General features: G+C 42.8%; 2 protein-coding genes across 3 annotated transcripts in view; one reads left to right on the top strand and one right to left on the bottom strand.

Annotated features, from left to right (window-relative positions):
- Window positions 1–12,072, top strand: part of CEP44 (centrosomal protein 44) — a 129,211-nt gene that overhangs the window by 103,992 nt on the left and 13,147 nt on the right. For both annotated transcript variants that reach the window (XR_009503960.1, XR_009503959.1), the window contains one exon: window positions 6,404–6,466. The gene's annotated coding sequence lies outside the window, so the exon portion shown is untranslated. The remainder of the gene's footprint in view (window positions 1–6,403; window positions 6,467–12,072) is intronic.
- LOC132367631 (peptidyl-prolyl cis-trans isomerase FKBP4-like) lies at window positions 4,714–6,051 on the bottom strand. Its single transcript, XM_059926221.1, is given in 3 exon segments — window positions 4,714–5,195; window positions 5,198–5,424; window positions 5,426–6,051. Coding segments are annotated over 3 exon segments (1,335 nt in total).

Genomic DNA, 12,072 nt, shown 5'->3' on the forward strand with positions numbered 1-12,072 from the left:
TTCAATACCAAGATGTTCACGTTAGCAAAGTAGGCAGCATTTCAGAAGCTAGTGTAGTAGAGTGTGCTGTGGGGGGAGTGTGGATTAGTCACGAGTGGGATCCTTACAAAGCAACCTTCTAAATGTGTACTTCAACCTATTTTACAAATCCGAACGATCAGAATAATAACACTTATTTCCTAAATTTGTTGTGAGATTTATATGCGCCCATGTGTGTAACGTGTCTTATACATAATGGTCATTTTCAGAATGATTTTTCATCTCTCCCTTAGCAACATGTTCTTGGTTACAGTATTTGTACTTTCTTATTATCTCTCATACCCGTTTCCTTATTTCTTCTTCTTCTTGTCACTTCCTTGGTTAATTTCTCATCTAGATTATTTCACTAACCTCCTTGTCTTCCTGACTACAAAGGCACCGCACTCCCATCTGTCTCACACACTGCAGGAAATGCGATAGGAATAAAGGGCAATCCTGATTTTATCGCATGGCTCTTTTAAATCCCTCAGCTGTTTGCAAAGATGAAAGATGACACTCAGTGTTAGTAAGAATGCCAGAAAGTAGCATTCATCCATTACTAATGGGAATGAAAATTGTTATTTCTCCAGAAAGCAATTCGCCCTGTGAACCAGACACCTTTAAACAGTACCTGTTGGCCCGGCAGTGCCACTTAACATGTACTTACTCTGAATGAAAACTGGAAAATTTGCTCTGGGTTTCCAACACCGCTGCTTCTATGAGCAAACCTCTAAAAACCCTTCTCAACAACTGATCAATCTGGTAGAAGGAAAACAAGAGGAGGAAACAGTAACGGAAAAAGAAAACTATGTTTATTAGCGCCAAGAGAAGAAAACGGCAACTACGTACCACAAAATCAAAGAAATCTCTGCAAAGTCTAGGGAAAATTGAATCAACCTGAAGGAACCAAAACTGAGAGGAGAATTCATTGTTGTGGAAAATAAGTGGACAAGATATTTAGAAGCAGGGCTGTGGCATAAAATATGTGTCAAGTCACATGATTATTTACCAATAGGATGTAAAGTAGACTTAATTTTCTTCTTTATGTTTTCCCCGTTTAAAAACATTTATTGATGAATGTGAATTAATTTGATAGCAAAAAAAAAAAAATCAATGAAAGTATTTCAGTGACTCCTAAATACCCTTAATATAATGGGTAAATTGTTAACTTCTCCCTTTCATACTCCAGCTCTGCTGAAACATTTAGCTTTCCAAAATATTGTATGCTCTTTTTCTCTTCCACACCTTTGCGAGTGTTCTCCTTGCAACTGTCCAGGGAGTTCCTTGTAGTCATTTGTTACTCAGCTAAAATGTACCTCCTTCATGAAATATTATGTGGTATCTCCAGGCAAGATAAGATTTCCACTTCGGTGATCCCATTGGACCTGGACCACACCTCAGTGGTTGTACTTACACACTTACGTAGGTGTGTTATGAGTGTGCATGTCTCTCTCCTGTACCATGAGAGCTCCAGGAATGCAGGGACGGTGTCACTTTAAACTTTATGTGGAATTTAATACACCTTTACTGATTCAACACACAGGAAATGGGCAGTAATACTTCATTTACTTCAGTCTCTTTCTTGGGTTTAGTGGGGACGTTTCTCACAATATTGCCCGGAGGATGTGGTTGAGTAAAGAAGTATTTTTCTTGCATAGTGTTTTCTTTTATATTTATTGTTATATATTCATTTCTAATGAGAAAGTATTTAATTACTTTTTATTTTGTTCTATGTTTATTTATTTTCTGTTTATTCTTCCAGAACAAGAAGACCATGTTTCTTGCGTTTGATTTGCTTCACATACACACATGAGTTCGCTTAAATTATTTTGCAGTAGCATGAACATATTTTCATTCATCAGACATAAATGTCATTACAATTACTAATTGTGTTCCTCAGATGTAACAGGCTTTACGATGTGCTGTGCAGGGGTGGTGCATTTATACAGGCGCAAGAAAACAAACTCGTTGCTTTCCTTTTTCTCTGTACGAATCTGCCAAGAAAAACTCTGAGCTGGCTTTTAGACTTTAGTAGATTAGATTTATGGAAATTAAAAATATGTTCCTATGCAAAATGTTTCGTTAAAAGATTTTATGCTGATATCTAGTGAATTTTCAGCTTATTTAACCTAAAGTAAACCACAAAGTTCTTTCCAGAACCTCAACTAAACCCAATCTTTGGAGAAGAAAAGAAAGGGAAACAACTTTAATTTTAGGAGAGAAGTTAATTTTTTAAAAAATGAATGATTAAAGGTTTTGACTTGATTATAACATTTTCATTTCTTTTTTAGCAAGTCCACTAAATTGGTCCTTTCCATAATTTACACAAACACTTTTAATAGTCCTCCACCTCCTTGACAAATTAGAAGGGTCTAGATTTTCATAAAGTGGGGAGCCCTGTCAAAACACTTCTAAGTTTGCATTTTTTTCCAGGTAAAATACCCATAGGTCACAATACCCATAGGTCATATTTAATTTTGGATTCTTATCTAAAATTGCCTTGAAATAACTGGTAACATGGCAAAAGCTTTTCTCAAGGTATGTAACATTTAACCCTCAAACTTTGGCTGAAACCTGAAACCAATGCGAGTTGCTTTTTTTTTTTAAATAAATTTATTTATTTATTTATTTATTTATTTATTTATGGCTGCGTTGGGTCTTCGTTGCTGCGCGTGGGCTTTTCTCTAGTTGCGGCGAGTGGGGACTACACTTCATTGCGGTGCGTGGGCTTCTCACTGCGGTGGCTTCTCTTGTTGCAGAGCACGGGCTCTAGGTGCGTGGGTTCCGTAGTTGTGGCATGCAAGCTTAGTTGCTCTGTGGCACGTGGGATCTTCCCGGACCAGGGATCGATCCTGTGTCCCCTGCACTGGCAGGCGGGTTCTTAGCCACTGCGCCACCAGGGAAGTCCCCAGTGTGAGCTTTGATAGGAAAAAAAGGAGAGAGAGGAAGAGGGAAAGGAGTGGGGGTGGGGGGGGAAGGAAGGAAACACATTAAGTAGAGGACAATACCAGCTTGCTTAAATGTGATTTTTGCATTTCATTAAATCATATTTTATCAAAGCCTACGTGTGCAGTTTTAATTATGATTCACAGTGTTATCTGTGAATCACCGGCATGACCACATGCACACACGCTATGGATTACAATCAATACAAATGACGCAGGTTGCATTTCGAGTCTTCAGAATTTCTGGTTTGGCAGTTTGCCAGCTTTTTCAGGCTCCGCGTGAAGGAGAAACAAAATTTCTGCAAAAGCGTTTCTTTCAAAAACATGGTCCAGACTTGCATAGAACCGTTGAATTTGCTAGTCAGACCACTTAAGAAATGCAACTTTTTCTGTTCTGTGCAATTTTACGTTTGTGCTAAAATGGTTGGCCTGTAGAGAGTGTATTTTCCCCCATGTGTTCCCTGAAGCGATGAGTTAAATAATAAGACAAGCTGTGGGCATGTTATGGTTTGATCCTGTGACTCATGTGTTGGCAGTGGCTGTGTAAACAGAGCTACTGTGTCTGAAAGTGATGGGTAGCTAGTTAACTTCCTGACAGTTCAATACGAAAACCAACTTGAAGACTTTCAAAACAAAGACTATTAACAAGGATTTGATTTCTCGATCTTTGAATCTCGTTATGAGATTTTTCCCTTGAAATAGAAAAAAGACCTAAACTTCAAAATCAAATATACAGCATTTGGGGTTTTTATTCCTCTGCCCCAGTCCATCCTTTTAATTTTTCAAAGTTAATTACTCTTATCTATTTCTGGATTTCCTACATTGTAGATTCCTCTAGGATATTAAAAGTCTATTTTCTTTTTTAATCACTGGAGCAGCACCTGTCCTATTGCCAGGATACACAGGAGTGCTTGTTTGTCCAGAGCCCGTATTTGAATCTTATCCACTATCCCAGTAATGTCGTATAAGAGCTAACTGTTTTTTACCCAGAGTTATGAATTACCCTTAGTTGTCATGTGTCTTACGTGTCCTTTTATCTGGAATAACACCCATCAGTCTTCCTTTTTCTCTCGTAATGTTGGCAGTTTCAAAGAGCACCTATTATTTGTAGAACGGCCATCAATTTGAGTTTCCCTGAGGTTTCCTCTGATGAGATTCAGGTTATACACGTTGTATAAGCAAACAGATGTGACATTGTGTCCTTCTCAGGGCATCACATCAAGAGGCACTCGGTGTCATTTGTTCCATTATTGGTGGTGTTGGCTGTAATCACATGGCTGTGATGGCTCTGCCAGGTTTCTCCACCGTCAAGTCACTATTTCCTCCTCGGTTAATTAATACATGATTTGAAAATAAATATTTTAAGGCAATGTAAATATCCTTTATTCCCCAAACTTTCACCTACTCTAAGCATTCGTTGATAGCTTCTGCTTAAATCAATTTTTATTATAATGGTTGCAAAATGGTCATTTTTCTATCGTTCCTCCCACATTTATCAGTTGATATTCTAGTTAAAGGAGTAAGACTTCCTCCTCCACCTCCCATTTGTTTAGTTTTAATTGATTAATTAATATATATATGGATTCATGGACTCTTACTGAATTCAATGTACACATTGAATCTGTTACCATCAACATCAGGATTCTTTCTTCAATATTTTCACACTTAAGGATACACGTTCTTTCTTTGGGGATGCTTTTTTCGTTTTTTGTTTTTTAGAAAAATAAAGGTCTAATTCACTCAAAATTCTTCAGTTTTTACAGAACCAACAGGGGGGAGTAGGGTAGGGAGCTGTGGGGTAGGGAGCTGGGGGGCAGGCAGCCGGGAGCAGGGCTGGGCAAGGCCACAGTTCTGCCTCCACCTGAGGCTGGCCTCCTGCCACACGGTTCTTCGGCCCGTCCTTCACCTCCGTGTCAGCGGGCTGGTCTCCTGCAGCGACCGTGGCCTTGGCCTTGCTCTCCTCCCCAGCTAGCCTCTCAAATATGTTGTCATAGAGCTTCTTCTCCCATTCAAGCTCCTTGCGGATCCGCTGCTGGGCCTTGGCAGCTTTGCGGCTGGGGTAGAGCTGCAGGACCTTATGGAAGTCAGCCCGTGCCAAGTCAAAGCCGTTCACCGCCAGGTGGGCCTCTCCCTGGCGGAAAAGGCCCTTCTCATGGTTGCTGTGCGGTTCCAGGGCCTTGTTACAATTTTCAGCGGCAGCAGACAAGGCTTGCCGCTTCACATGACACATGCCAGGCTGAGGTGCGAGGCCAGCCGAAGGGCCTGCGCCTCCTGTGCGTCCTCATTAGAGGAAGTCGACTCGAATTCCAGCCAGGACACAGTCGTCTTGTACCGCAGCAGAGCTCGCTTGTACTTGCCTTCCCGGAAGCCCACGGTGCCCCGCTCCTTCACTATGGTGCTCTGCTCCAGCTTCTCTGAACTTATCTCCTGGGACTCCTTGGCCTTCCCAAAACTCTTGAGTTATATACTTCAGCTCAGCATTTGGGGGGATCTGGAACTTTTCCTTCCCAACACTGCCAAAAGCATAGCTGGGCTTGAGACACACAATGGAATGTTCTCCTTTTTCCTTGCGCTGAATGGCTTTCTCCAGCCCACAAGGCAGATCCACACTCTCGGCCTCGCCGACCTCCCGGCGGTCAAAGATCTGGTCTCTGGAGTACCTTCCAGTGCAACCTCCACGACGGCGCCACTCCACCTGGAACACAAGCGTGGCCTGGGGAGGGATCTCGGGAGCGCTGCCCGCAGAACCGTAGGCGTATTCTGGCTTGCAGGGGATGTGGCACACTTCCCCCTCCTTCATGGTCGCTCCAGCAATAGCCCAAGCCTTGATGACCTCCCCTTTCCCCAGGTCGAAGGAGACTCTGTCCTTGCGGTCCAGGCTGGAGTCGAACTTGGTGCCATCGAACAGCCAGCCCGTGTAGTGGACAGAGACTCGGTCCCCGATCATGGGCATCTCTGTGCCTGTGCCCTCTCGCTCGAGGACCTGAAGCACGCCCTCATCCTGCTTGGGGCTGAGGTCCACGCCCTCGAGGGGCAGCGGCGCCGACTGCGCCCGGCTCTCGGCAGCCTTCGGCCCCTCGGCGGTCATCGCGCCGTTTCCCGGGCAGCGGGCGCAGGAGGCGGGTCTTGGGCGGCCCGGGGAGCGATTGGTCCCACCGCCGCGGAGGGGGGCGGGGGGAGGAGGCTGGGAGGAGCTGGCCCGCCGCGAGGGACTCGGGCGGAGAACTTTCTAGAGACGGCGGCCGGTTCGGGCCCTGGCGCTCCTTTCTGCGAAAGGCGGTTTCTGGTTCGTTCCTCCCGCCCTCCGCCTGGCCCCGCCCCGGTCCTGGGACCCTGGGAACCCCGGGCCAGCCCTCGCCCCCGCCAGCGCCTCCCCGCCCGTCCCCCCGGGAGTGGTTTTATCTCACTCCTCTCTTATCTTTCTTGTGCATTTTTTTCAGAACCCCTTTGCTCTCTGTGAAGTTGACTCTGCTGGAAGTTGGTGCTTGTTTTCCTACTTACAGGTAATCTGCAGCGTGTAAGATTGTCTGTCTTCTAGTTACGCCAAAGGTGTGAGTTTTGTGTGGTGTCATTTATTCTTCTTGTCGTTTGGAGGTTGTTTGAAGAGATTTTGCTTAGGCAGCTGCCATTGCCTCTACAGCCCAGGACTCTTGGATGCAAAGACTTTTAAAAGCTGGCATTGAATTTCCCTTGATGAAGAGGAATTGTCTTTTGCGTAAAATGATAAAACTTGAGAAGCTATTTTTTAGTATAATGTGAAAACTTAATGGCATGGATCATAAGAAAATACAAAGAGGGAGAGGCAATATTCTCTCGAAAAACAAAGAACAGATGTTAGGAAAAGAATGGTGAAAAGAGTGAGAGAATTGAGGAGAAAGGAACGGAGAAATGGCCCAGTAGCATGACAGACGGCCATGGAGGAAAACGGACAGTGAGACAGTGTTGAAGGCAGGTCGAAGAAGTATAAAGATTGAGGATGTCTAATATTAAATGTTAACTTTTTTTGAAGCCACGTAAACACACTTCTGTCATTGCAAATTATAAGTTAAACATATTACAGACGCACACACAATGGGTCAGCGTTTGTAGGGGTGTGAAGCGAAAGTTGTTGCTTTCTGTGTCTCGGTTTGTCACAGAGCAGGGGACAGAGAATAGTTATAGGGGATCAAATGGCAATGACATCAACAGTCCAGGGAGGCAGGTAGGCAAATCCAGAGTAACCGTGAAGGTATTAACACCGGGGAGTTCTCGGAAATCTTGCTGAGGGCGCTAGATTCTCGTAGAACGCGGGATACACGACTTGACACAATTTTGCCTGACTTTCAAAGGTTGAGATGTCCTCAATAAATATATTTATCACACTGTGAGGTTTGGTTCTGTAATCGACATTGTGGAGCATCTCTTTATGAAGTCAGCACCTATCTTTGACGTGCCAACCCCATGCCAGGTACATTCTCAGAAGTGGAAATACGAAAAGAAACAGAGTGAGTACAAATCCCTGTCCTCATGAAACTTTTGTTATAGTGGAGGAGACATACAATAAACAAGACAAACAAATAAAATGTGTATCATGTTATATTTGATGGCTCTAAGAGCTAAGGAGAGAAATAATGCATGGAAGGAAATGTAAGGGATAAATGTGACATTTTAAGCAGGGTGGCCCCCAGGAAAGCTCACATTGAGAGAATGTGAGTTTTGAGTGAAAAAAGAAAGACATGAGATAGTTAGCCACATGTGTATCTGAGGTATATATGGTAGAGGGAATGTCAAGTGCAAAGGCCCTGGGGTGGGAGTGTGCCTATAAATTAGGGGAATGTTAAATAGGCCAGTGTGCCTTAAACAGAATGAATTAGAGGAAAGAATTAGGACACGAAGTCTGAAAGGTAACGGGGACCAGATCATGTAGGGCCTTATAAGTCCTAGTAAGGACTTCGGCTTATGATCTGCTTGAGACAGGAAGCCATAGGGAAGGTTTTGAGCAAAGGAGTGACATGATATGATTTACATCTATCAGGATTGTCCTTGCTACTCTTGTGAGACTAGAGTGTGTTTTGGAGCTGGGGAGAGGGGCGGTAAAGTTCACCAAGTGCAGGACTAGGGAGACCATCAGGAGGTTATTGCAGTAATTCAGTAAAGAGATTATGGTGGCCCGGACCAGTGTCGTGGCAGTGGGGGTAGTTAGGAGTCTCAGATTCTAGACATATATTGAAAAAGGAGCTAACAGGCTTCACATGGGAGGTGTAACAGAAAGAGAGGTGTCCAAGAGGACCTCAGGAATTTTGGCCGAGTAAGCGAAAAAATGACGAATTCCTTTACTGAAATGGGGAGACTGTATGAGGAGCTTTTTGGGGAGCGATTATCAGGAACTCAGGTTTGCACAAGTGTGGTTTGAGATGCCTGCTGGACCTTGTAAAGGAAGTGTCAGGAAGTTAGGTGTGGGTTTGGGTACGTGGGTTTGCGGTTCAGCATGTAGATGGTATTTTTAGGCAGGGAACTGGTTAGGACCACTTAGGGAGAGAACGTGGATAGGAAAGGGAAGAGGGCTAAAGAGGGCTGTGAGACAGTCTAATATTTAAAGGTTGAGGAAATAAGAGAGAACCAAAATGGCATCATGGTATCTTTAAAGTCAAGAGGGGTTTGTTTCAGCTGACTCTAGTTACAGAATCCAGTGGGGCAAGGAGGGATTCACCATGAGGACTGGCTTTTTCACCATGAAGACTGCTTCAGATCAGGGTGCAGCACCATTTTCAAGCAAGAGAAGAACATCTTTTTAAAATTTTATTTATTTATTTATTTATTTGGCTGTGCTGGGTCTTAGTTGCGGCACGTGGGATCTTCTTTGTCTCGTGTGGGATCTTTAGTTGCGGCATGCGGGATCTAGTTCCCTGCCCAGGGATCAAACCCGGGCCACCTGTATTGGGAGCAGGGAGTCCTAACCACTGGACCACCAGGGAAGTCCTGTGAGAAGAACATCTTTATAACACAAAGGTCTAAATTTCGACTCCATGGACAAAAGGAGGCTCATTGGGTGGTTGGAGTTTCAGGGAGCACACAGAACTCCAAATTCTGTATAACCCCATTTCAATTCTCTAGTGCTCAGTTAATCCTGACCCATGTGTTGTATTATGTATGGTTAGGAATATGGACTATGGAATCAGTCTGATTGCTTTAACCGTAGCTCCACCATTACCAGCTATTTGACCTATGGCAATTTACTTAAGTTCTCTGTGCCTTTGTTTCCTAATCTGTGAAACAGAGAAGACAATAATACTTAAAAGGATTCTACTGAATATTAAATATGATGATATAAATATAGCACTTAGCACAGTGCCCTAAACATAGGATTTTCTAAGTGTCAGCCATGACGATCTTTTTTTTTTTTTTCATTAGCTTATTTATTTATTTTTGGCTGTGTTGGATCTTCGTTGCTGCGCACGGGCTTTCTCTAATCGCAGAGAATGGGGGCTACTCTGCATTGTGGTGCGCGGGCTTCTCATTGTGGTGGCTTCTCTTGTTGAGGATCACGGTCTCTAAGGCACATGGGCTTCAGTAGTTGTGGCACACGGGCTTAGTTGCTCTGCTGCATGTGGGATCTTCCCGGACCAGGACTCGAATCCATGTCCCCTGCATTGGCAGGCGGATTCTTAACCACTGTGTACCAGGGAAGCCCAGCCATGACGATCTTTATGAGACTTGGCTGAGGGAATTCAACTGATATTACAATCTGACAGCCCACAGGATAAATCTTTGGCCACTACAGCCCTGCAGCTGCCTGAGCTAAAGAATCATTTTGAATGGTTTTAGAAAGTCCCTGGGTTTCTGAATGTCTTTGAGGTGAGCCAAGAATTTAGACTTTTAAACTCTTCGGTGAATGGATATTTTTCTGTTTACATTCTATTTCAGAATTGAAAAGGGTTATGATTTTTTTTGTTATAAGAGTGATAGAGTTTATTGTAAAAAAAATTATCACTACAGATACATGTAAGTAGAAAGGAAAAATAATACAAAAGCTCTTTACCCTGAGCTAACACTGACATTGGTGAATACCCTATCATGCATCTCTGTGTATATCCATGAAGCTTTGTGGGTCTACCTCTTGCTGGGGCCCCCAAAAACTCCATGCCCGGTTCTCTCATCTTCAAGTCTCAGCTTCTCTGGAACAACAGGATCCAAGTCCTGTTTCAGAATCCTCTTCTCTTCAATAAACTGTCTAGTGACAATAGATTAACCCTTCTCACCCTCGGTCTTTGTAGTCTGCATGCACTTCACGGATTCTATGGGCTGAGCAATTCGATCCCCCAAAGCCTTACCCCAGAAAGTACTTCATCCTAGAACACCACAGGCTTACACATTTTCCTCCTAACAACTGTTTGTTTATAAATTTTTTTTATACCGTCTCTTAAAAAGTTTACCTCTTTGTGAATGACTCATTTCTTTTTTAGCGCAATGACTATTTTTCCCCCCAAATGTGCTAAAGATATATACTACGAGAAGGAATATTTCCACATTATAGTTTCAAAGATATACTCAACCATAGACTGACACAACAGTTGAGTGTCTGAGAATATTGTATAGAATATTATATAGAACAACATTTAGATGAATTCAGAATTGTTCTTTGTGAACGTACGCCAAGGGAAAGGGGGTGACTCACGAGTCAGTTCTGTGCAGGTACTGTTTCTGTTCTTTAAAGAACTCTCATGCATAAAATTTTGTTGTTCTAAAAGTGGTTTCTATGGTATAACATAATTTTGCAGTGCAGTTTGACATTGAAAACTAGTGAATAAAATGGCGCAAAAGAAGAGTGTACCTTCCAAAGAATGGCTGCTTCAAACCCTCCGTCCACTCCTTGCCATCCACGTCCTAGTCTACTCTTCCTTTTGTGGTGAGGATATTAAACCTTCATTGCGCTAATTTTATGAATAAATATTTATTTTCAATTTTTATCATTATATAAAACTTGTTTTCAGTGTGCAGTTGATACATCTTTCTATCAAGTGAAAATTGTTTGGGTGTCTTAGTTTGGGATGAAATAAATCATAATTTGTTCCATTGAAATTCATAACAATTAAAAAAACTTAATGGCTTTATATTTAGCGGCAAAGTTTTCAGGAATAAATTGAAGCTATCAAGAAAGGTATAGATGCATTCATTTAGCTGTTTCACCACTGTTTCCCATGGGCTGCCAGATTCCCATTCAGGAATATTAAGGAGACTGCCTCTCTGTATTCTCCCCTCAATTGGATAGTAAATCCTAGATTCCCCACGTTTTCATTTCTTGAACCCCTCTTCCTATTATTCATATCTGTATTAATCAGGATTTTTGCTCATAAGAGAAATCAAATCTCCGTGTTATGGCAAAACTGGGACTTTCTGGAATAATGTAAGGGGTTCAGAGAATTGAAGAGAGCCTGACAGATGGAATCAAAGCTGCAGGTGAGTCTGTTTTGGAATTACAGACCACAGCTGCTGGGACCACGGCCACTGCTTGGCTGTGGCTGGTGCCATTGGGTTTAATTTTTGCACCATTAATCCTAATCATCCCTTACTCATTGTCTCATTTGGTCCAAATTAAAAATAATAGGTAAGAGAGTCCACTGATTGGGACCCTTGTGCCTGGGTCCCAATCATCAGTGTGTGAAATGTCTTCTCCCTTTGGATTCTGTAGTGGGAGGTTGGGTACCACCTCTTTTCACTATTGTACCCATGGGGGCTCCTCCTGAAAGAGAAGAGATTTTACTTCTTCAAATCTTCACTCTCAATTCTGGGTCTTTGTACACACACTACACTATCTACTTTAAGCATCTTCTTCCTTTGCCTAAAGTCTGTTATTTTTCAACCTTAGTTGGCACGTCCTTCTGGAAGAATAAGGCCCCAGTCTTAGCATTTGTCACCAGGTAATTGTCTATTTGTATTTCTCACGTGACTGCAGGTTGCCCGGAAGTGTGGTTTGCATTTTTGCTTGTCCAGCACTGTATTCTCTGTGAACAGCAGTGTCTAACACATACTTCTGTTTATATTTGTTCCATACATGAGTAAAACGTTTGTTAAGACCTTGGAGAAATAAATTGGAATAGTAAAAACTTCCAGTTCTTTCTCTGGATTAAGT

The sequence above is a fragment of the Balaenoptera ricei genome, chromosome 6 (assembly GCF_028023285.1).
Source record: "Balaenoptera ricei isolate mBalRic1 chromosome 6, mBalRic1.hap2, whole genome shotgun sequence".
Lineage (NCBI taxonomy): Eukaryota > Metazoa > Chordata > Mammalia > Artiodactyla > Balaenopteridae > Balaenoptera > Balaenoptera ricei.